The 25655-nt window shown below is 39.7% G+C and overlaps 1 protein-coding gene across 3 annotated transcripts in view; it reads right to left on the bottom strand.

The window, feature by feature from the left end:
• Positions 1-25655, bottom strand: part of baz2ba (bromodomain adjacent to zinc finger domain, 2Ba) — a 185235-nt gene that overhangs the window by 135789 nt on the left and 23791 nt on the right. For 2 of the 3 annotated variants that reach the window (XM_078403833.1, XM_078403835.1), the window contains exon 2: positions 19673-19788. Coding sequence is in view for 1 of the 3 variants with exons in the window: in XM_078403832.1 (XP_078259958.1) it covers positions 1010-1139 (130 nt within the window). In the remaining 2 variants the exon portion in view is untranslated. Of the gene's footprint in view, positions 1-1009; positions 1193-19672; positions 19789-25655 lie in introns of those variants that run through there. The other variant, XM_078403832.1, reaches the window with a different exon arrangement.

The raw sequence follows: 25655 nt of genomic DNA, 5'->3' as shown, positions 1-25655 counted from the left end.
CAAATGAAGGAGTTCACCATCTCCCATATTTGCTACTCGCCTACCGAATCTAGCACCTCCTTCCACATATGTGGCAGGCACCTGCCCACTCAGAGAAATGGAGAGAAGGCAAGTCATCCTTGACAATGGGAGGAGGAGGGAGAGGGCAATCTCAAGAAGAGAGAAAACCGTAGTACCCATTTAATCTCATCTCGGACTCCGGAGCAGGCATGGTCAAACATGGACATCCAGGCCAAGTTGGAGGAGGGATTCTGCTCAGCCATGGAGCTCACATGGTCCAGTGGCAGATACTGATTCCCCAAATTTTACACAAAGGATGTCCGATGTACAAATGACAATCTGTTTAATTTGAAAAAAATCACCAATACTACAGAAAATACCAAAGTACTGCTGTAACATGCGTTTCCATAACACAAATTGGATATTACGCATTGATGAATGAAGGAACTCTATCCGTATTGCGCAGGCCAAATTGGTTATAAAACTATTTTAATCTGGAACGAAAGAACCACTGAAAAGTTATTTTAGAAATTGACAAGGAGAAAAAAAACTATCTTGGAGGGAAAAAAATGCTTCCACGTAACGTTCCTGTGGTCATCAGATATCATTGTCTCAAGAACACAGGTGCCATTTTAAACGCAGGTGGCCATTGAAATTAACAACCAATCACTTCTACTGTCACTTGTGCAATGATATTCCATTGAACAATGTAACATGCAGTCCTTAGTATTTTTTTAGCTTGAGGTAACAAAAATAAACTTTTAGCTATTGAAAAGAACTTGAGTTTGAAAATCCAGCACATAAATTAAGGAACTGCAAATCGTCAAAGGGCTATATATCCTGTTGGAAATTATGAGTCTGCAGATGCTGGAATCTTGAGCAAACTGCTGGAGGAACTCAACAGATCTGACATCTTTACCTTGGACATTAGGTACCTTTACACTCTCATGTCCCATCAGAAAGGTCGCGGGGAGGCCGGGGGCCTCTGTTTCTTCCCCCCTCCCCTCACCTGAAATGTTGTCTGTCCATTTGCCTTCATTGATGGTGCCTGATCTGCTGAATTCCTCATGTACTTTGTTTTTTTGTTGTTGGAAATTATCGTTATCTGATTCTCGAATGGTGAAAATGTTACTTGTCATTTATTAGCCAAATGCTTCATATTGTTCATAGTGCATGCAGGCATTGCCTTCTTTCCTGAAGAGTCACAATTAGAATCAAATGTTACAATGACCGTCCAACATGACAGAGATAAGATCTTTAACAAAGTAGGTGAAGATATTGTGCCATTGGCACTGCTATGGCGATCAGTAGCTGTAATGAAACGTGACAGAATTGAATACTTCGAACAATCACAACTGTCCACTGGTGCAAGGTGTGATTTGAACAAATGGAGGAATTTCTACTTGATTGTTTCGATAATTTACTGGAGCTCCTTGATGTCAAGGGTAGTCACTTTCCTCATCCCTGCAATTCAGTTTTGTGTTTTAAGTCAAGACTGTGCGGTAAGGTGTGGAACTGAGTGCTTCTGATCAAGTACAGGCTATTGATAATGATTAAATGCTGCTTGATAACCGTTGAAGACCCTTTCCATCATTTTGCTGATGTTTGAGAGTAATTTAGGATAAGATTGATTGTATCAGATCAGCATTGGCCAGTTTCACAACTTATCTGTGCAGCTACTTGTAGAGCACAAGATGTCAGCACAAACCCAGGATGTTGAAATAAATTTTATACAAAAAAAGTTAAAATGTTCTCAAATAAACATGATTTGAATATAGTCTAATATTGCCCTTTGAGATTCAACTATTACCTTCTTCCCTCTATTCACAAAGCTACAAAATAATTGAGTATAAATAAGTCAGAAATATAGCAGCTACAAGCACATTGCTTGAAAGAATAAGATAATTTTCTGCACCTTACATTTTGTATTGTTGATGATTGTAAGATAACAAAGATGGACAAAGAGACAAAAAGCATTCAACAAAAATGCAGTTTCAAATGTCTATAGGGATAGTTCATTCTTCAGTCCAAAATATGAAAATAAGATTGATGGCAAAAGGTGATAGCTTGAAACAATAATCTGCTAAAAAGTAAACAAGGCAGGGAGAGACACAATGGAGGCAAAATTAAAATTAAATAGCCCAAGTACAAGCACTGAGATCAAGCAGCATTATTAACTCTTATTTATTCCACCCAGTGGTAGATGATACCAATGAAACCTTGCCAATGAAACACAAACACTAGAACAGAATATAACACATGTTAGTCTTGCATGTAATCTTGATTCATTTGTTGGCAGATAGTTCTGCAGGCTCTTGAACATGACACACCACTGATCATTAAGACATCAACTATGTGTTGTCTTTGGATGCACTGGATTTGGGGGGTTTCTGCACTCGCATTGGGGTCATTAATTTATTGAATTTTGTGTATTATATATTATCTATGTATATTGTGTTTACAGGCCTGTTGTGCTACTGCAAGTAAAATAAATCATTGTTCCATTGTCGGTACATGTAACAATTACATACTCTAGACTCTTGCTTATCAACTAGCTGATTTAACATGATTCCTCAAATGTGGATGGCACAACATACTTCACAGGGCCATATTTTCTGTCAGGATAATGAACATTGATCTGCGTTGTGCATGCCAGAGGGAGGTTCAGGTGGTGAAATTGGTCTTGAACGACTGGATAAATTAAAATTTGGCAAGACCTTCTACCATCTTCTCATGGCCCGACCTGCAATACCTGCCTGCCATGCATCGCCCCGGTCATGCTGCACTTGAACAGAAATGCTCCCTAGTGTAATAAAATCTGGGAACATCTGTTGCATCCAAAAACTTGAAGTCAAGACAAAATCCTTCAGCACCTGGCACTTCTCTCCTGCAGAATGTAATGCCCTAAAAAAACCTCTAGAAAATAACAAACCCCATACTTCCACCAGGTGTCAGCATCACCCATCAATGCCTTTAACAGAATCACAGCTACATCAAGAAATAATTGATCAAAGTTAATCTCAGCCCTATCCGAGTTTGACTTTGATCTGAGATCTGAATCTGCGATCTGAACTACTTACAGCAGGAACAGAAGCTATGGTAAGTGGCAGAATGAGCACAGCATCTTGCAAACTCTCCATCAACCACCTCCTTCCCCGTCTGTGGTAAAGTTTGCGGTTCCAACATTAGCCACATAATACATGCAAATCATCCGCAATGCAAAGCAACTGCATAATGAGAAAACACCCCTGGTTCAACCATCTTCAGACGATTCATCAATTATTTCCTTTCATCATAAGAACAAAAGTAGATATGTACGTTATACAGTTTAATCCATTGGGATCAGCAAGATATAAACATGTGGCATAAAAAAAAGACACAAAGTGCTGGAGTACTTCAGGTCAGGCAGCATCCTGGAGAACATGGATAGGTGACATTTCGGGACAGGACCCTTCTTTTTATGTGATGTTTCAGGTCGAGACCCTTCTTCAGACTGATCAGTCTGAAGAAGGGTCTCGACCCGAAATGTCACCCATTCCTTCTCTCCAGAGATGCTGAGTTACTCCAGCATTTTGTGTCTACCTTCGATTTAAACCAGCATCTGCAGCTTTTTTTTCCTACCCTTCTTTTTATGCTGCCTGGTCTGATGAGCTACTCTAGCACTTGTTTTTGTTTGTAAACCAGCATCTGCAGTTCCTTATTTCTCCACTGTATTTTCTTTCACGTGAAGTACCTGATTCATCTTACTGCCACATAAATGGAAGGGGCACTTCGCAGATAATTCACATTTGTTGGTTAGAAATTCAAATTAATGATTTAATTTAAAATCTTGTTTTGTAAGTTGCCGTTATGTTAGAATAAAAAATCTGAAAATTGTTGTTATTTCAGCATCACAATGCAAATGCTGACTTTTTACAAGGACAAAAGGAACTCATATAATGTTCATTGTGCTATGATATCAAGTTCAAGAGAATACTCAAGGGTTCCATGCACTGAAAATAAATTTTATAAAGTTTTTTTTAGGAGACACATCAAGTGAGTCAATAAGCTACTTTACACTTGGCACAAATTTAAAACATGCAAATCAACTTTTAACATCGCTAATTTTAATAGGTATCGTACCATCATCCATGGTAGCTATTTAGCAAATTTATTGGCATTAGGTTTGTGGTGAGTTTTAATGAACTGCTACTGTAAATAATGATGTAACTGAATTTGCAAATAAACCTTATTGAAGAAATAATTTGTTAACTAAGCAAATACCAACATAAAATGCTTACTAAGTGTGCTGCCAATATTTGGAACTGCTAAAGTACAGTACATTTCAATTAGCTGAATAAGCTTTCTTTGGTGCACAGTTTACATTTGGGCTGAAATAATATCGAATCATAGTGTGGCTTTTACAAAATTAATCATGGATGCTTGGAAGGAACTCAAGCCACTAAGAGTAGTAATGGATTTATTTTACATCTTATTTAAGGTTTGAAACCTTATTTATATTGCATTTATTTTGAGATGACTAGAATACAAAAACAGGGATGTAATGCTGAGGCTTTATAAGGCCTCATTTGGAGTATTGAGCAATTTTGGGCCCCATATCTGAGGAAGGATGTGCTGGCGCTGGAGAGGGTCCAGAGGAGGTTTACAAGATTGATCCCAGGAATGAATGGGTTAACATATGATGAGCATTTGATGGCACAGGGCCTCTACTCGCTGGAGTTAAGAAGGATGAGGGGGACCTCGTTAAAACTTACCAAATAGTGAAAGGCTTGGATAGAGAGGACGTTTCCACTCGTTGGAGAGTCTAGGACCAGAGGTCATAGCCTCAGAATAAAAGAATGTTCCTTTAGGAAGGAAATTAGGAATTTCTTTCGTCAGTGGGCAGTAAATCTGTGGAATTCATTGCCACAGAAGGCTGGAGCCAAGTCAATGGATATTTTTAAGGCAGAGATAGAGATATTCTTGATTAATACGGTTGTCAGGGGTTCTGGGGAGAAGGCAGGAGAATGGGTTGAGAGGGAAAGATAGATCAGCCATGATTGAATGTCGGAGTAGACTTGATGAGTTGAATGGCAAAATTCTGCTCTTATTACTTATGAATGTACTATGAAAAAGGCTTCACAATAAACATAGGGGCATGCAAAGGAGATAATATAATGGCAAAACGGAAAATCTTGGATCATGGAGAGAAAAAAACTTAACATTTCAGACTGAAAATCGCACCAGAATTCTACTCAAAATATAAACTAAATCTCCAACCAAAGACGCTTCCCGAAACAAATACTACGGTATTTTCTGGGTTTTCTTCCTATTTTGACCATCTGCAGCATTTTGCTTTCACATACAGTTACGTGCAGTTCATTAAATAAAAACAAGACCATTCATAGTCAAAAGATTAGATAACTTGATGGTTCTGTTGCCGATCGGTTCTTATGGAATGGGGTGGAAGAATTACTGCATCAGGAATACAAAGATTTGTTGAAGTCCATTTTTTGTTTGAAGATCTCTTGGTGCTCTATCTGAAAAGTGTCCCAAAGTGGACAGGGCTTTGTGAAAAGGCCGGCTGCCAGCTTGCAGTATGATGATGGCATGGTCTATACACACTACAAATATATTTCCCTTGCTGGAAGGTGCTGCCGCCATAAGCACATCAAAAAAAAGGTGGTTAGTTCTTCTAGCGAGAAACTGACAGCTCAGTCCAGCTTTCGATATGAAACCACATATGGATGGCCTGCCACTCCATGGGAAAGAAATGGCAAAAGTTTATACTACTTCAATGGAAGCACACTATCCCACCATTCAACAGGATTACGTCTCATCCTCTCCAACAAATATAATTTTCATGTTCTGTCCCTTGACTCAGCTTTTATCCAAAAATAGGGTTGACTGAATCCATGAATAAAATGCCACAGCCCTCAAGGGTAAAGAATTGTATAAAGATTTAGCTGCCTTTGAATGAAGAAATTACTCCTCGGTTCAGTTCTAAATGGTCTGCTCTGTATTTTAGAGATTGTGACCCACAGCCTGAGCATTTTCCCCATATCTTCTCCACCAAGCCATCTATTTATACATTTGAACAATACTCCAGAGGTTTTGCACATAACTCAACATTTTGGTCTTGGGCACAGGGTCCTTCCTGGCTTGAATCCAGTTCCTCATTCGCACCCCAACTTAACTGTAACTCAGCTCCATGCTTCCTGTCTGTGAACAAGCAGTCAGCAGAGATTCACGTGGTTTCCTTAAAATTGCATAAAGATATTTATTCTTTGCTCAAATACCCATCCTGTTATGAAATTTTGATTAACTTCAATTACAAGTCTGTTTTTTCTTTCCACTGCCATTTCAAATCTGAAGACCACTGCATGATCATAAATGAGGGTCACCTTTCGGTACTTATTGATCAATATTTGATGCATTTATCCATGATGCAAAATATATTAAAATGTAAAATAAAGGTTATCAAAATATAGAACATATGTGAATAAATAATAAACGCTTTACTCAAGCAAAACACAAGTGCCGGAGCATCTCAGCGGGTCAGGCAGCATCGATGGAGGGAATGGATTGGTGAGATTTCAGTTTGGGATTCTTCCATCTCCAAACTTTTTATTTGAACTTCCAGAATGATAAAGTCAGTATTGTGGATTATAATGGTACTTTGAAGAGAAAATAGCTTAAGGAGGGGAGCGAATGAGGACTGGGTACATTGAAGGGAAAGAAAACTGAAGGGTAAGGGAAGAGAAAGTAGCTGGGTGGAAAATGAACAAGGAAAAGAGCTGTTTTGGGAGAGGGTGTAAGGGCATTGAAAATAACCCACAATGCTCTAAATGAATATTCTGGTGCCTCCAGTAGATTGACTGGGCTGTGACCATCACTTTTTGTAATCTCCTACATTCCTGGATGTTCGAGTTGGCAAACCAGGTGTGATGCAACCAGTCAATTTGCCCTCTACTATACACCTGTAGAAGTTCAAGACAATGCTGGTGGCAAGGCCTACCTTTAATCAGACTTTACCTTAGAGTAAACATTATTCTCATGATCCTTTATCTGTACACTATGGACAGCTTGATTGTAATCATGTATAGTTTTTCCGCTGACTGGACAGCATGCAGAAAAAAAAGTTTTTCACTGTACCTCAACTCAGTACACGCGACTACAAACTAAACTAAAAAAGTACTGGATCCAGGACAGATCTTCAGAGATATGCACACTGAGGAACTTGTTGACTCCACCACCGACCCGATGAAGACATGTTTGTGGATCCTCAGCCTTCCTTTTCTAAAGTCAACAATCAGCTCCTTGGTTTTACTGAAGTTGAGAGCAAGATTGTTGTTCTGGCTCCATTCAATCGGATGATCAATTTCCCTTCTATACTCTGACTCATCATCACCCGTAATTTGTCCAAAAATGGTGATGTCATCAGCAAATTTAAAGAGGGAATTAGAACAGTGTCTGACTACACAGTCATGGGTATAAAGCGAGCAGAGCAGGGGACTGAGCACAGTCTTGAGATGCCCATATACTAACGATAATTTTACAAAAGGTAGGAACAGTAAACAAATCTGAGCTATTTCAAGGTGGTAGTCTATTGTTAGGAAATATTACAACAGCTACGAAATAAACTTGCAATTATAAAATGGAGAGCCATTCATACCAGAGTTGCCAATGAATGACAAATGCAATCATATGCCACTACAGTCAAGTTCACATCTCTTGGGAATGTGGGAATTGTACTGATAGAGAGTTATGGCAACATGATTTAGGAATTCTGGCAACTTAGTAGATCATTACCATTTGAGTTAACTTTTGAAGAAATGAGGGAGCAAAGGAAAGATTTCAATGGATGGGTGACAGAGGGAGAATTTAACAATAATGATTACAGTTGGGACATAAGCATTAAAGTATTAAAGGAGATGTGAAAGTGATGGAACAGTCTAACGAGTGATCAAAACTGAAGATATGGAAAGACTGTATCAAATAGTGAGTTTAAGGGTTCAACTATTGGCCTGGGTCCGAGAATTAAGGGGAAGAGTGATCCATGAAAATAGAAGTTGACTGAGGACAAAAACCTACGGAAAAAGGGGCAAAAAGCAAAACCTGAGATAATTATGTATACAATACCAATCATGTCATTTAAAACTCTTCACACTCCATTGTGCACTATTCCTTGAATAGTAACTATAGATTTTAGAACATTGACAGTACACTGAAAACTAAGCTAGAATTTTAGACAATAAAAGTTTGGATATTAGAAAGGGTAAAATTCTGACAGCAACACAGTGGTGCAACTATTGGAACTGCAGATTTGCAGATGATACAAAGCTGGGTGGCAGTGTGAACTGTGAGGAAGATACTAAGAGGTTGCAGGGTGACTTGGACAGGCTATGTGAGTGGGCGGATACATGGCAGATGCAGTTTAATGTAGATAAGTGTGAGGTTATCCACTTTGGTGGTACGAATAGGAAGGCAGAGTATTATCTGAATGGTGTCAAGTTAGGAACAGGGGACGTACAACGAGATCTGGGTGTCCTAGTGCATCAGTCACTGAAAGGAAGCATGCAGGTACAGCAGGCAATGAAGAAAGCCAATGGAATGTTGGCCTTCATAACAAGAGGAGTTGAGTATAGGAGCATAGAGGTCCTTCTGCAGTTGTACAGGGCCCTAGTGAGACTGCACCTGGAGTACTGTGTGCAGTTTTGGTCTCCAAATTTGAGGAAGGATATTCTTGCTATTGAGGGCGTGCAGCGTAGGTTTACCAGGTTAATTCCCGGAATGGCGGGACTGTCGTATGTTGAAAGACTGGAGCGACTAAGCTTGTATACACTGGAATTTAGAAGGATGAGAGGGGATCTTATTGAAACATATGATTATTAAGGGGTTGGACACGTTAGAGGCAGGAAACATGTTCCCAATGTTGGGGGAGTCCAGAACCAGGGGCCACAGTTTAAGAATAAGGGGTAGGCCATTTAGAACAGAGATAAGGAAAAACTTTTTCAGTCAGAGAGTTGTAAATCTGTGGAATTCTCTGCCTCAGAAGGCAGTGGAGGCCAGTTCTCTGAATGCTTTCAAGAGAGAGCTAGATAGAGCTCTTAAGGATAGCGGAGTCAGGGGGTATGGGGAGAAGGTAGGAACGGGGTACTGATTGAGAATGATCAGCCATGATCACATTGAATGGTGGTGCTGGCTCGAAGGGCCGAATGGCCTACTCCTGCACCTATTGTCTATAACTGCTGCCTCAGTAGCTGCGTGAAGGACTAGCGTTGAATCCTGGCCTCCATTGCGTTGGTTGGAATTTGCACTCTATCTCTGACACCCAAGTGGGTTTCCTCCGGATGCTCCAGTTTCCTCCTACATCCCAAAGGCACGCTGTAGGTTGACAGATTAATTAGGTACTGTAAAATGAACCTAGTATGTAGCTGAGTGGTAGAATCTCAAGGGAATTGATAGAAATGTGGGGAGAATATTTTAAAAATGGAATTAGGATAGGGCTAGTGCAATTGGGTGCTTGATGGCTGGTTCTGACTCTGGGTTAAAAGAATTGTTTCCATTCTGAGCTTTGGCACTTTAGGAAACGTGAATAAAAGTGACTTTATGCAATATGAATGCATTAAGAGATAAATAACAATCAATTAGCTAGATGTCACTGATGCCATAAATGCTCCAGGAGTGTATGCTTTTCATAATAAAACTAGTAATTTTCAGGGCAATAAGTGAAAGAAGGTGTTCCTCAGGACTGAGGATGACTTGCTGCCACCACTTCACTTTGTGAATGATCAGCCATGATCACATTGAATGGCGGTGCTGGCTCGAGGGGGCCAAATGGCCTACTCCTGCACCTATTGTCTATTGGATTCTGAAGTGACAGATTAGATTAACGTGCTCAACAAGATGTGCTCAACAAGATGCACCAGTTGTTTTTGAGATGGTGCATTCTTTCCACTGTTCAACCTGCATTCAGTGCCCCCCAATGCATGGGCTTGTCAACACTAATGCTCCTTCTCTGCTTTGGATGATCATGAACAAGTGTTTCACAGATTTCGCAACTTTTTCCAATTCTTGAACATCCCAAAGTCTTTTCTTCTAACCACCTAGAAACTTTTTCCCACAACAGAGCTTAGAACAGAATGTCCACTTTAAAGTCTCATGTTGTGCATCGGAATTGAATGAATGTATCTGGAGCCTCAGCACTGAAGACTGGCCTGGGAGAGGATGCTGACTTCGGCTGGTTTATCCCACTAATGGACTTGGAGAATTTTGTGGAGGTGGCATTGGTGGTATCACTCCAGTGCTTTTGAGGTATCTGCTGAGTAAATAGCAAGAGTTCAAAGCCAAACATGACCACGTAAGGGTAAAAGGCAGAGGTAACAAATAGAGGGAACTGTGTAGGGAATCACTTAAAAAGGAAATTTGGAAGACTAAAAGATTTCATGAAAAATCACCTGCAGACAGGATGAAGGTAAATTTGAAGGTGTACTCCGAGTAGAAAGAATACTAGGGGAAAAGTAGAACTCTTTATGGACAACATGGGCAATCTGTGCATGGAGCCAAAAGATGTAGGTGTGGTCCTAAATGGATATTATTCATCAGTCTTCGCAAAGGAAGTAAACTTTATAATTGGAAACTTCAATGAAGATTTAAGTCAAGTGCTGGTCTCCATAAAAATAGAGGAAATACTCTATGCCTCAGCAGGCTTAAGGGTAGAAAAATCCCCAGCACTGAATGGGATTTATCCCAGGCAGGTACAAGAAGTAAAGGAAGAGTTTGCTGGAGATATGACTGAAATTTTTAAATCGTCGCAGGATAAAAGGGATGTACCAGAAGACTGGAGAGTAAAGGTGGTCCTCCTTTTCAAGAAAAGCAACAAGGAAAAGTCTGATAACTATAGACTGGTGAGCTCAAAAGAGGTAGGAAAGATATTGGCAAAGTTCTGAGGGAGAGGAAAGGTAAGGTATGTGCAGCGACAGCCTGTGTAGCTTTTTCCAACGTAGATGTGATTTACATGGACTTTAGTATGGCTTTGACAAAGTTTCGCATAGGAGGTTCAAAAGGTTGGGACCTATGGGATCTAAGACAAGTTGGAAACTAGATCCAAAGTTAGCTTGGCAGTAGAAGATAGAAGTTAATGGTAGAGGTTGCATTTAGAGTAGTGTTCAGTTCTGGGCACCATGTTATCGGAAAGATTCAGCAAGCTGGTACAGAGAAGATTTATGAGGATGTTGCCAGGACTAGAGGGTCTGAGCTATAGGGAGTGGTTGAGTTAGGCTGGGACACTATTCCGTGGAGCACAGGAGGATGAGGGGTGATCTTATAGAGGTGTATAAAATCATGAGAGGAATAGATTCGATACTCAGTCTCTTGCCCAGAGTAGGCGAATCGATGACCAGAGGACATAGATTCAAGGTGAAGGGGAAAAGATTTAATAGGAATCTGAGGGGTAACTTTTTCACACAAAGATGGTGAGTGTATGGAACAAGCTGCCAGAGGTGGTAGTTGAGGCAGGGGCTCACCCAACATTTCAGAAACAGTTAGACAGGCACATGGAATGGACAGGTTTGGAAGGATATGGACCAAACGTGAGCAGGTGGGACTAGTGTAGCTGGGACATTTTGACCAATGTGGGCAAGTTGGGCCGTAGGCCCTGTTTCCACACTGTGTCACTCTATGACTCCAGAGAATTACATTTGCGATTTGAGCTATGAGGATGCACTGGAGAAGCCATGTCTATTCTTCCTGGAGCAAATGTGGTTAAGAGGAGATATTTGTGAGGCATGTAAAACTATGAGGCATATAGACAGGATGGACTCCATATTATAGTTAAAACTAGAGATACAGATTGAAGGAGGGGGGGGGATTTTTCACCATTCTGATTATATTTGACATGTTTTACAATTATAACATTTTATTCTATTTCAAGGACTTTCCCCTCTCTTTAAATGTTTTCAAATGGTGTTTCATCAAATGCTAAAAAATAACTTCCTCTGTTTCCTTGTCTTTAGTTGCTATTTATAAAATGATACCTCATTAAACTTGTTAAAACTGGCTTCCTCAATTGTTCAACATGTTTATCTTACAAACAGCTGAGCCAGAGCCACCAGGAAGTTCCAAGGCCTGACTCTGATGTGTACCGAGTAGTCAGAGCTCAGAGGAGGCAGCTGTGAGACTAAGCTCAAGTTCAACGGCCTCGAACACCATGAATCATGGCTGATGAATCTGGCAGCAACCATGGACCATACCCCAAGCAAATAAATACCTCAGGATTGAACTGAGAAATCTGACAAAAAACTAAAATCACTTATTCTTTTAAATGACCACTAGACCACTAGACTAGGGCCCAAACCTCTCCAGCATTGGTGCAGCACCCTGTCCTCCCCCCTCCCCTCAACCCCCCCTCCCCCTCTCCCCTTCTCCCCCCTCCTCCCTCCCTCCTCCCCTCCCCTCCTTTTAAACTTTAAAATGTGAATAACTTAAAAAATATAACACCGATTTCAATAATACTACTTGCATTATTGGGCCAAAACCTCTCCTGCATTTGGTGCAGCACCCTCCCCTTCCCCCTCCCTCCTCCCCTCCCCCCCCACTACATCCCCCCTTATCCTCCCTCCTCTCCCTCCCCAGGAGATAGATTTAAACTTTAAAATGTGAATAACTTAAAAAATATAACGCCAATTTCAATAAAACTACCATTTTTACCATTAAAGGGACAACGGTGAGTAAGGTGTGCCTAAAATTGTCGCCCTATTGTATACCGTTTTGGCTGAAGTTCAGTCACAAACAAGATAACAAACAAGTTTTAGTATATAGATAGCTAATAACCACAAGTGCTGTCTCAGTTTCAATATGATTTTTGCTGAAGGCTTCACTGAAGCAGCCCACTAATGTACAAATACACCAACATTTTAATGAAATAGTCCACTTGTGCATTTCAAAAAAAGTTTGGGATATTTTTCATGCATCCAGTAACATGATTAGACAATGAAACAAAATGGTAGTATCTCATCCATCAGCATCTTGTATTACTCTTATTTCTTTGAAATTATTGCCAGATTTACTGCGGTTGCGCCTAACTGCTGAGTTTCATAAGAGTGTTTACATTACACAAATTATCTGGAATGCCTCAAATGAAAGATGAATTTTGGGTCACATTCCCAGGGATAAAATTTTGAGTTTTCTCAAATATTCCCCATCCTAGTCTGAACGTACTGACTAGCGATTACAGATTCCTTAATCGCAAAATATTTTTACTGTAATTGTTTTAATTTACAATTTGGTACTACATTTTACTTATAGCACTGATGACTTAAAGCTCTTTATACCATGCAACCAACTAAACCAACAGCCTATTGCCATTCAGGCAGAGATGGCACCAAAGACAGGCAACTCTTTGCTTGCTAGTCCCAGAAGAGGATTTGCTATCGGGAGTGCTAAACGCACAATTTCTATCCTGATACAGTTGTGAAGAATAATATACTTTGAGAAATGACGCAGTATACCAATAGAAATAGGCAATCCAAAAAGTAATGCTCCAGTTCATTTGTTAACTTGATTGCAGTTTAAATTCTGTATGCAAGGGATAAAGTTTGAGGTAATCATTGAGTTTACATTGAGGTTGTATGTGAAGCTCAAGAGATATTTTTCATTAGCTTACCATCTGTAAGTAAAATTATTCATAATTTCTGATCAATGCATAGGATGGAACTCAAGATTCATGAATACCTATCTGTTAAGACCAAACTCCATTCCTGCTATCCTGACTGAAGTGTTCAAAACAAAATTGACAGGAAACCTACTTGCAAAAGTGCTTTGAAAACATTGATAAATTTAATCAAACTAGCAAAAATATAAACACGAATGCACCCTTCTTATTTCAATCAAATTATGAAGTTGCATTTCAAAAAGGAATGCCAATTTCCTGTTTATAATTATTCCACTTCAGACCTATCTATAAATAATCCCTAAACAGCACTGTTCTTTTCTCAAGGCTGCCTTTACAAATTTTGCAACAAGTGTAATTTCACTCATTTCCCGGAATCAAGCTTGTTCTTTTATGCCTACATAAAGCATATGGCTTTATGTTTAGTCAATGATAGCTTAGAAGTGTTCAGTAACATGATATTTTAACCAGTTGACCTTTAATCGACCATTAAGTTCCATAACAGAAGAACACAGTGCCACCAAAAACAAAGCAACAAAACAAAATGCTATACTTTTATTGCTGGCTGGTGTTCTGCAATTTACTTAATAGCATATACCTTGTACTTAAGAGGAGTTTGAGGTACAAACATTCTTGAAAAATATTATTGAATACCAATCACATCTATGAAGAAGCACTCCCATCTAGTGGTTTCAAACTGACAAGCCAAAATCTGTCCAAATAACCAAACATCGGCTACATTTGCCATTTACAGTTAGGGGCTTCTGAATGAAACTTCTTTGTTCCCCTCTCGCTCTCTCTCTCTCTCTCTCTCTCTCTCTCTCTCTCTCTCTCTCTCTCTCTCTCTCTCTCTCTCTCTCTCTATTATGCTACCGATCTACACTCAGTCAAAATGTCCACATTAGTACTAAATGCAAGTTGCTGCTTCCAACAAATGGTCCAAAATACCCTCTGAACAGTAAGGCCTTGGCAGCTGGTGATAACCTACATTGCCCTCCATGTTTGGGACAAAGACGCATCATTTATTTATTTGCCTCTGTACTCCACAATTTGAGATTTGTAATAGAAAAAAAATCACATGTGGTTAAAGTGCACATTGTCCGATTTTATTAAAGGGTATTTTTATACATTTTGGTTTTACCATGTAGAAATTACAGCTGTGTTTATACATAGTCCCCCCATTTCAGGGCACCATAATGTTGGGACACATGGCTTCACAGGTGTTCGTAACTGCTCAGGTGTGCTTAAATGCCTCCTTAATGCAGGTATGAGAGAGCTCTCAGCACCCAGTCTTTCCCCCAGTCTTTCCATCAATTTGGGAAATTTTTATTGCTGTTTATCAACATGAAAGCCCAAGAAGCCATTATGAGACTGGGAAACAAGAATAAAACTGTTAGAGACATCAGCCAAACCTTGAGCGTACCAAAATCAACTGTTTGGAACATCATTAAGAAGAAAGAGAGCACTGTTGAGCTTACTAATCGCAAAGGGACTGGTAGGCCAAGGAAAACCTTCACAGCTGATGAAAGAGGAATTCTCTCTCTAGAAAAATCCCCAAACACCTGTCCGACAGATCACAAAGGAGTCAGGTGTGCATTTGTCAAAGACCACTGTCTGCAGAAGTCTTCATGAACAGAAATACAGAGGCTACACTGCAAGATGCAAACCACTGGTTAGCCGCAAAAGTAGGATGGCCAGGTTACAGTTTGCCAAGAAGTACTCAAAAGAGCAACCACAGTTCTGGAAAAAGGTCTTGTGGACAGATGAGACGAAGATTAACTTATACCAAAATGATGGCAAGAGCAAAGTATGGAGGAGAGAAGGAACTGCCCAAGATCCAAAGCATATCACCTCATCTGTGAAACTCAGTGATGGGGATGTTATGGCCTGGGCATGTATGGCTGCTGAAGGTACTGGCTCACTTATCTTCATTGATAATACAATTGCTGATGGTAGTAACATAATGAATTCTGAAGTGTATAGACATATCCTATCTGCTCAAGTTCAAACAAATGCCTCAAAACTCATTGACTGGCATTCATTCTAGAGCAAGACAATGATCCCAAACATACTGCTAAAGCAACAAAGGAGTTTTTCAAAGCTAAATATGGTCAATTCTTGAGTGGCCAAGTCAATCACCCAATCTGAACCCAATTGAGCATGCCTTTTATATGCTGAAGAGAAAACTGAAGGGGACCAGCCCCCAAAAACAAGCATAAGCTAAAGATGGCTGCAATACAGGCCTGGCACAGCATCACCACAGACAACATCCAGCAACTGGTGATGTCCATGAATCGCAGACTTCAAGCAGTCATTGTATGCAAAGGATATGCAACAAATTACTAAACATCACTACTTTCATTTACATGACATTGCTGTGTCCCAAACATTATGGTGCCCTGAAATGGGGGGGACTAGGTATAAACATTGCTGTAATTTCTGCAAGGTGAAACCAAAATGTATTAAAATGGCCTTTATTAAAATCTGACAATGTGCACTTTAAGCACATGTGATTATTTTTCTATTACAAATCTCAAATTGTGGAGTACAGAGGGAAATAAATAAAGGATGGGTCTTTGTCCCAAACATTATGGAGGGCACTATACATAGTAACTGTGAGGATATATTTTACAATCCTCCAGTGTCGAATTCCTGACAGAAGTCACCCGATTTTTACCATCAAGATCCTGTACAATGGCAGAGCCTTACACACATTAAAAGCATCAGGTATATTAGGAAGCTGTGCTGCACCTATGTAACCTATGAATGTAACTTCGACATCTGTTAAGTAATGCCTGCTAGTTTAACCAGTAGTCAAAGTAGTAGAAAAAAAGTGTCAAATATTCAAAAACATAAAAAAATTATTAAAATCAGACAATAAACAAATCATCAAATTCAGGAAAGTGTGAGTTGTTACATTTTGGGAAGTCAAACCATGACAGAATATTCATGAAGATTAATAGGGCCCTGGAGAGTGTTGTAGAGGAAAGGTGATCTAGGAATACAAGTACATAGTTCCCTGAAAGTAGCGTCACAGGATGGTGATAAAGGCCATCTGTACACTGGCTTTAATCAGTCAGAGACCTCAGTTTCGAAGTTGGGATAACTCCGAGGGACATTGAAGTTCTCCTCCTCTGAGTTACTCCAGCATTTTGTGTTTAAACCAGCATCTGCAGTTCTTTCTCACACATAGAAGTTGGGATGTTATGTTACAATCATGGAAAATGTTGACAATGCCACATTTTGAGTAATGTGTTCCCTTTTGGTCACTCTGCTATAGGAAAGATGCCATTAAGCTGGAAAGAGTACAGAGAAGATTTGTTTCGAGGATGTTGCCACGACTCGAGGACCTGAGTTACAGGGAGAGGTTGGTCAGGCCAGGACTTTATTCCTTGGAGCACAGGAGGCTGAATGGCGTTACGTGAATGCACTTTTTCCTCAGGGGACGGGAATCAAGGACTTGGTGCCAAAGGTTTAAGGTGAGAGGGGAAAGATTTAACAGAAACTGTCGAGTAACTGGGGGCAACTTTTTCCACAGATGGTTTATGGAACGAGCTGCCAAGAGAACTGCTCCAAAGGACAAACATAAGTTTTGGATAATTTATATTGTTGTTTGAATTAAATCAATTTAGTTAAATGCTTTCAATTGTTTTTAAATGTACTGAACTTGGGTTTTTTCAGTTTTAGAATCATAGTCATACAGTGCGGAAACGGCCCCTTCAGCCCAATTCAGCCAAGATGCCCCATCAAAGCTAGATCCATTTGTCAAAATTGGCCCTTTAAATCTTTCCTATCCACGCATCTGTCCAAACGATTTCTCAATATATATCGGAACTACTTGAAGTTAAAACATTGAATTCAAAAAATGAATGCTGTTGTTAATCCTGTGCCTGATGTCACCAGGCACAGGTTATGTATATGGATTCCCCAACCTTAGTGCTGGGTGAACAGGTGAAACAAGGAATTACTGGCTTACAAACAAAGCACAAAGTGCTGGAGTAACTCAGTGGGTCAGGCAGCGTCTCTGGAGTTCATGGTTAGGTGATGTTTCGGGTCATGATCCTTCTTCAGACCAAAGAAGAGTCCAGACCCGAAACTTCACCTATTCTGGTCCTTTTGTGATGCTACTAAACACGCTGAGTTACTCCAGTATTTTATGGGGGGTTGTCATGCAAGATAACTATCATAATTACATGATCCAGTGCTCAACTACTTGAGAGGGAATCCAGTATTTGGGAGCACATTCTGCATGCAGCTACCAACATTTCCCAACAAAATCTAGGTTATTATAACACCAAACATAGAACATGTACATAATGAAAGTTTAGTTTGGTCCAAAGTTTAGTTGTCCATTACCCATTCGGATAAAGAATTAAGGTTATTAATCATTTTCTCTAACTTTTTAGATAATATAAAATTGTTGTCAAATTAATTAATAGACAATAGACAATAGGTGCAGGAGTAGGCCATTCAGCCCTTCGAGCCAGCACCGCCATTCAATGCGATCATGGCTGATCACTCTCAATCAGTACCCCGTTCCTGCCTTCTCCCCATGCCCCCTCACTCCGCTATCCTTAAGAGCTCTATCCAGCTCTCTCTTGAAAGCATCCAACGAACTGGCCTCCACTGCCTTCTGAGGCAGAGAATTCCACACCTTCACCACTCTCTGACTGAAAAAGTTCTTCCTCATCTCCGTTCTAAAATGCCTACCCCTTATTCTTAAACTGTGGCCCCTTGTTCTGGACTCCCCCAACATTGGGAACATGTTTCCTGCCTCTAATGTGTCCAATCCCCTAATTATCTTATATGTTTCAATAAGATCCCCCCTCATCCTTCTAAATTCCAGTGTATACAAGCCTAATTGCTCCAGCCTTTCAACATACGACAGTCCCGCCATTCCGGGAATTAACCTAGTGAACCTACGCTGCACGCCCTTAATCATATAGAGCAGTAATCTTAGAGGCATTTACGCATGCTGAAACAAACATTTTTTAATTTGCTCAGGTAAGTGAAAATAACTGGAGCTCAGAACTTGTTTGATTTTAGTTCTTGGGCTGGTGGGATATACCAGGAAAAAAATGAATTGCCTATACTAATTGGCCTGAGAGAATCCAAAGTGCATCATGGAATTGAAATATGGCTAGGCAAGGAGGCAAGTTCCTTGGCTTGAATAACATTAGTAAACCAATTAGGTTTCCAGAAAGATGCCAGACTGATATATTGAAATTATTTTTCAGCTTGTCATGATGATATAAGCGTGATCAACATTTGGCTGCTAGTCCGTAAATAGGCCACCATATACTCGTATGTAAATTTAAGCTCCTCATCTAGAAAAGGATATTGATACATTTGACAGGATTATACAAAAGTGACTTCAGGTCTTAAAGTTGTAACCAAAGACTCGGTGAGGAGATGCAGGAGACTGCAGATGCTGGAATGTTGGAGGAACTCAATGTGTTAGGCAGCATCTGTGGAGAGAATGGACCAGCAATGGTGGGTTGGGACCTTTCTTCAGACCCATCAGTCTGAAGAAGGGTCTTGAACTGAAATGTCACCGATCCCTTCCTTCCCTGATTTTGCCCAAACCGCTGATTTCCTCCAGCACTTTGTGTTTTTGTCTGAGTGATGAACTTGTTTACATTATAAAAGATGATTGGGAGGTAGAATAAAATCAACCCTGGGTCACAAAAAAAGGCATGATGTATAATGAAGCCACAAAAAGGAAAAAGTGCATAAATCATTTAACTACTTTACATCAGTCCACAATATTCAAAATTAAAATTAGAAACACTTTTGTCATTATCATATGAAGAAAACTCAAAGCTTACGATTAACATTTGAGAAACCTTGTGCTTTACAACACAAATAATTTCAGTTCAATGTGAAAACTTTGCTTTTGAACTCATTAAGAAATTAAAATGTTTGAAAATCCCAAATTCTGATTAACTAATAATATTTCAATTTGTGCCCAGATATGAAATATTAAAATATCGATCAGTTATTTGCAATCTGGAAACTCACCACTATTCAAGAAGCTCTCGTCTTAGTGTGGTTTAGTGTACATCGCACCGATCACAACTGAATTGTCTGCTCTCATTTGGACTGTAGGATGGTCACCTTAAAGGTAGTATTTACACCTAGAAAATAAAACAAAATAATTGAGAAGCGAAAATTATTTTAAACTATAAATTATAAAATCAACTTTAGGTGATTTCTCAGTGAAATACGTCAAGGGATTTTGTTATTCTAAAATTGTTGCATCTTGCCCTTTGTGAATATATCACCCAGCAAAAAGATTAACTAAAATAAGTACACGTTGCAGAATGTTTCAAATATAAATTGTGCCAAAATAAAATTTAAATGACAGGAATATTCAATTGAGCACAGACATGGGCCCTTTGTCTCAGAGCCTACACCAACTATCAAATACCATTTGCAGGGATCTTGTTATTCTCAAAACATTTCTACCAATGCTCCATCCCACTCCAGATTCTACCACTCACCTACACATTAGGGGCAAATCCTTAGAATGTGGGTGGAAGCTGGGGCACCTAGAGAAAATCATGCGGTCACAGTGAGAATGTGCAAATCACACACGGACAGCACTAAAGTCAGCATTGCATCAAAGTCGTTGGACCTGCAAGAAGGCAGCAACTCTATCTGCTGCACCGTTGAGGCTCCAAAGAATTTGATGAAATTCTTTGGATACACAACTGAGAACCAAGGGTTCTAAATGGATAGCACTTTTAGCTTTTCAATAAGTGATGTTATTTCAAACTAATATCTTGCATTTATACTTCAAGCTCTGCTCAACAACATCATAAGGTGGGAATTTTATTGTCTATGAGGATTTCTAAATTATTCAAAACTTGCACACTTGGTTGAAGAGAAGCCATTGCTAATTTACAACTGTAGTGTGTAGCGTACAGAATATAGTTCTCAGCATTGTAGCGCAACAGATCAATAAGGTGGCTCGGTGGGGTAGAGGAGAATTGAAACTCTAGTTTATTGAAGGCACGGTGGTGCAGCGGTACAGTTGCTGTCTTACAGTGCTTGCAGTGCCAGAGACCCGGGTTTGATTCCAACTACGGGTGCTGTCTGCGCAGAGTTTGTACGTTCTCCCGGTGACCATGTGGGTTTTCTCCTAGATCGTCGATTTCCTCCCACACTCCAAAGACGTACAGGTATGTAGGTTAATTGGCTTGGTGTATGTGTAAATTGTCCTTAGTGTGTGTGGGATAGTGTTAATGTGCAGCAATCGCTGGTCGGAGCGGACTCGGTGGGCCGAAGGGCCTGCTTCTACGCTGTATCTCTAAACTAAACTATAGACGATTCAGAAGCCCGATAACAGAGATAACAAGCTGTTCCTGAGCCTGGCAGTTCCGTACCTTCAGCCAGACGGGAACAGGGAGAAGGAGGAATGACCGGGGTAGAACAAGCCTTTAATTATGATGGCTGCTTTTGAGGCAGCGTGAAATGTAGATGGGGTCAATTGGGGTGGGGGTCGGGGAAGTCCGGTCTGTGTGTAATTTGCATGAGACTCATCTTCCACTCTTGAATTTATTGTTTGCAATTATATTCTAATTTGCTACTATTCCAGAATAAATGCACGAAAATAGGGAGTTTCACTACTATGAACAAGACAAAAGGCTCTGGACAAGAGGAGAGGCTCTCAGGATGCACATAAAATTGTTCATTTACCTGAGATATCATTTGTATGATGAAGGATGTTGTACCTGCTCTAGTTCTGAGTTAACTGACTTGAGGGCAGAACATTTGATAAAATAATGACCAGAATATTATTTAGTTTCCAAAAGAATGGATATACAAAATAAAAGTGATGGACTGAGAATTAGTAATGAGATCTAAGAGTCCAGAGCAAACAACTTAGCTAAAAAATTCAAAAGGCAAGAAGGCGACATTTTTTCTTCAAGTAGTCTGACAATGCTCCTAGTATCAGTGTTACATATGAATGCTTTGGATATGGAATCAAGTAACTCAATGTCAAAATTAATAAATAACAAGATATTATAACTAACACTGACAATAATGATGGCATCATACAACAAGATAAGAAATATTTAAAGTGGGCAGTTAACGAACATATTAATTTGATAATATGAATCATTTGACTTATGTTCTTTGGTAAGTAATGCAGGAATATCGCTTAGTTAAATAAAGTTGAACCAAGGATGGTAACAGAATCTTGATGTACAGATTGTTGAACAGTAGTAGAGATAAATTAGAGGAAGAAAAAGATGGAAGAGTACAGCACAGGAACGAGCTATTCAGCCCACAAAGTAAGTGACCAGAATCTAGGGAACTATTGGCCAAGTTAGTGATACGTGACCTTCCATGTACAAAGCCGTGCTGGCTGTCCCTAATTAGCCCATTCTTTTCCAAATAAGAGTAAATCCTATCTTGAAGATTTCTCTCCCATAGTTTCCTTACCACTGATGTTAGGCTCACTGGCCTGTAGTTCCCTGGAATCACTCTACTTCCTTTCTTAAACAAAGGAACAACATTGGCCACTCTCCAGTCTTCTGGGACCTTGGCTAGTAAGAAGGTATTGGGATTTTATTTCCTGGAGTTCAAGTACTGAAGTTATATTAAATATATAGCTCAAAGTACCATGACCTTTTCTAATCTCCTTACTAACAGAAGCATTGGGAGAAGATGTAGAAAAGATTTATAGAGGTAGTATCTAAGATAGTATTAAGAGAGAAATTACAGCTCTAAGGAAAGACTGAACCAAATGATGCTCTTTTAAAAAAATTAAGATATTTTTTTAAAAATAGGCAATGTGATGAAGATAATTAAAATTGTGAATGCCTCCAGTTATGTGAAAATACAAAACGAGCAGTCATTAACAAAAGATACACACAAAATGCCGGAGTAACTCAGCAGGACAGGCAGCATCTCTGGAGAAAAGGAATAGATGACGTCTCGAAGAAGGATCTCAACCCGAAACGTTACCCATTGCTTCTCTTCAAAGATGCTGCCTGTCCCGCTGAGTTACTCCAGCATATTGTGTCTAACTTCGGTGTAAACCAGCATCTGAAGTTCCTTCCTAACCAATAACAGAAGACAGTTATTGCTAAATCAAACAGGGAAATTTAAAAACAAACTCTTTATTGAGAAAGTTACAATGTGCAACCTGCTACCAAATAACCAATTGCTAATAGTTTGATTGATTTCAAAAAGAAACTAGACAAATGAAATACAGAAAGAACAAAAAGATATGCAAAATAGGGTATGGAGAGGTAGATAGAATATAGATAGGGGTAGATAGAGGTAGATAGGTTAAGTGTAAACACCAGCTCAGTGAAGTTACTCCCAAATAATTCCTGTGCTTTATATTCTATGCAATGCTTGCTTAATGCAGATTAAACGATTCTAGCTGTAATGAAAAATCCAAAATCTGTCATCAATAAATTTGGTCAAGATAAAATCAGAAATGTGTGGATTCTTAACAATCAGGCAGCATCTGAAGCAAGAGAGTTTTCAGGTGAACAATTTTCATTTCAATGTAAAAGTGATGAAATATAAAAGTGATTGAACAAGTTTGTTACAAGTTGCAGAGGGAGGAAGGAATGGAGAGAAATGAGTCACAGGGCTAAGGTCACAATTGCCCAAGTAACACAATTGTCATAGTTCCGTCTAAGGGAAGGAGCTCGCTGCAGGAGTGTAAGCATAGGCTGAATGAGAATAGAAGAAAAAGAGCATGCTGAAAAAACAGAGAGAGGCAGAATACAGCAGCTGCTGAAAATCTGGAGTAAAAGAGAACACTGGAAATACTCAATAGATCAGAGAGCATTTGTGAAGAGAACAAAAATGAGTTAATGTGGAGGAAGGAATTGCAGATGCTGGTTTACACCAAATGTCGAACCAAAATGCTGGAGTAACATCACCCATTCCTTCTCTCCAGAGGTGCTGCCTGTCCCACTGAGTTATTCAAGCATTTTGTGTCTAAAAGTTAGTTAATGTTACAGGATGACTTTGTATTAGAATAAGCCTGTATTGATACAAACAAGAAAGGCTAGGTCATGTGAAACTGGCAAATTCAAAAGTCCCAACGTCTACAATCTGCCTTGATTGAAGATGTGCTGTTCCTTTATCTTATATTGGGCTTCGCTGGAATAGATTAGGATGGCAACAACAGTGGAATGAAATGGAAAACTAAAGCGGTAAGCTGTGGAAATTCAGGGCCACACTGGCATATTGAATGGAGTGTTCTGTCATTCAATCTGCATGCGATTTGTCCGGTACAGAGGAGGCCTCAACATGACCAGGAAATGTAATACACTAAATTTGAAGGTGTGCAAGTGATTTGATGCTTCCCCGGAACAATTGTTTGAGTTACCTTTCCTTTCTCATCTTTCAGGAAATAGTATCGTCCATGGTTGCATGAATAAGCTGTCATATAAGCAGGAGCAGTTGGTGCAGATGGAAGAGAGCGCCCGGAAATCTCTGGGTGGACATCTCCTTGGAAAGCAGACCAGGGAGGGGAGACAAAGATGCCTGGCAGTGGAATCTTGTAGAAGGTGGCGGAAAGTAGGAAATAATGAAGATTGTTCATTGAATACGACTGCTTGCAGGGTGAAAAGCAAGGATACGCCATCTCAGTCTGGGTCAAAGAAGTAAAGTTAATTGACAAGACATCAAAGAATTCTATTAACTATTGTAGAATGGAAGCCACTGTAATGATCCATAAGCTTGTGTTGGATATTGGGCGTAATGTTTGCCTTCTCCATTGTAGATAGTGAATGCACGATGACTACAAGGACTGAAATCCCAAAATGCATGTTATTGTACAAAATTAAAAATCTCTTTGCATTGTATGTGAAGATAACTATTTTGGGGCCTACAAATTCTATCAAGGCACACGTCAGGGATAGGACAATGGTGTTAGTCCACAGGACACTGGACTAATTGCAGAGGCAAAGAGGATGCGTTTAACAAACTAGGGCAATTTGTTTACAAATCAACAAATGTAAGAAAGAAATAATTACAAATCTGTCATAAATGCAACATCGTATGATCTGATACATAAGTTTGAAAATGCTTTTTAAAAATACAAAAAAAGCTCCATTAGCTTAAAGTTCAATATTCTAATTCACAGCTATTACTGCTCACAACTCATGTTATCACCTTATAGTTTTTGTGTCCAGATAACTTTTGCATGGACACAATGTGCTCGAGTAACTCAGCAGGTCAGGCAGCATATCTGGTGAACATGGATAATGATGTTTTGGGTCTGGACCTTTCTCCAGCATAATTGGAGAATTCTACATTCATAACAAGTGGAAAATGAGGTGCTATTTCACCAGTTTGCATGTGACCTCACTCTGGCAATGGAGGCGGTCCACGACATAAAGGTCAGTATAGGATTGGGAAGAGGAGTTTAATTGATTACCAACCAGGAGATCCCGTAGGTTTTGATGACCTGAGCGCAAGAGTTCAGCAAAACAGTTGCCGAGTTTACATTTGGTCTCGCCAATATAAAGGAAACCACATAGTGAATGCAGGATACGGTAGATAAGATTAGAGGTGCATGTGAACCTCTTTCTCACATGGAAGTATAGCTGGGGCCCCTGGATGGATGTGAAGGAGGAGATATAGAGATTGGTGTTACATCTTTTCCAGATGATTGGAAAATTGCCAATATTACCCCACTGTACAAGAAGGGGGCAAAGCAGAATAGTGGGAACTATAATCCGGTTAGTCTGACTTCCTTGGCTGGTAAGATTTTAGAGTCCATCATAAAGGATGAGGTTACGGAGTACTTAGAAGTTCATGATTAAAATAGGCCAAAATCAGCATGGTTTTGTGAAGGGGAGATCTTGCCTGAGGAATTTGCTGGAATTCTTTGAAGAAATAAATAGTAGGACAGACAAAGGAGAGTCAGTGGACATTGTTTACCTAGATTTTCAGAAAGCCTTTTATAAGGTGCCCACACGTGAAGCTGCTGAGGAAGATGCCCATGGTATCAAAGGGCAGATAC

The sequence above is a fragment of the Rhinoraja longicauda genome, chromosome 8 (genome assembly GCF_053455715.1).
Source record: "Rhinoraja longicauda isolate Sanriku21f chromosome 8, sRhiLon1.1, whole genome shotgun sequence".
Lineage (NCBI taxonomy): Eukaryota > Metazoa > Chordata > Chondrichthyes > Rajiformes > Arhynchobatidae > Rhinoraja > Rhinoraja longicauda.
Note: the sequence above shows the minus strand (reverse complement) of the source record. Positions and strands in the feature narration are given on the sequence as shown.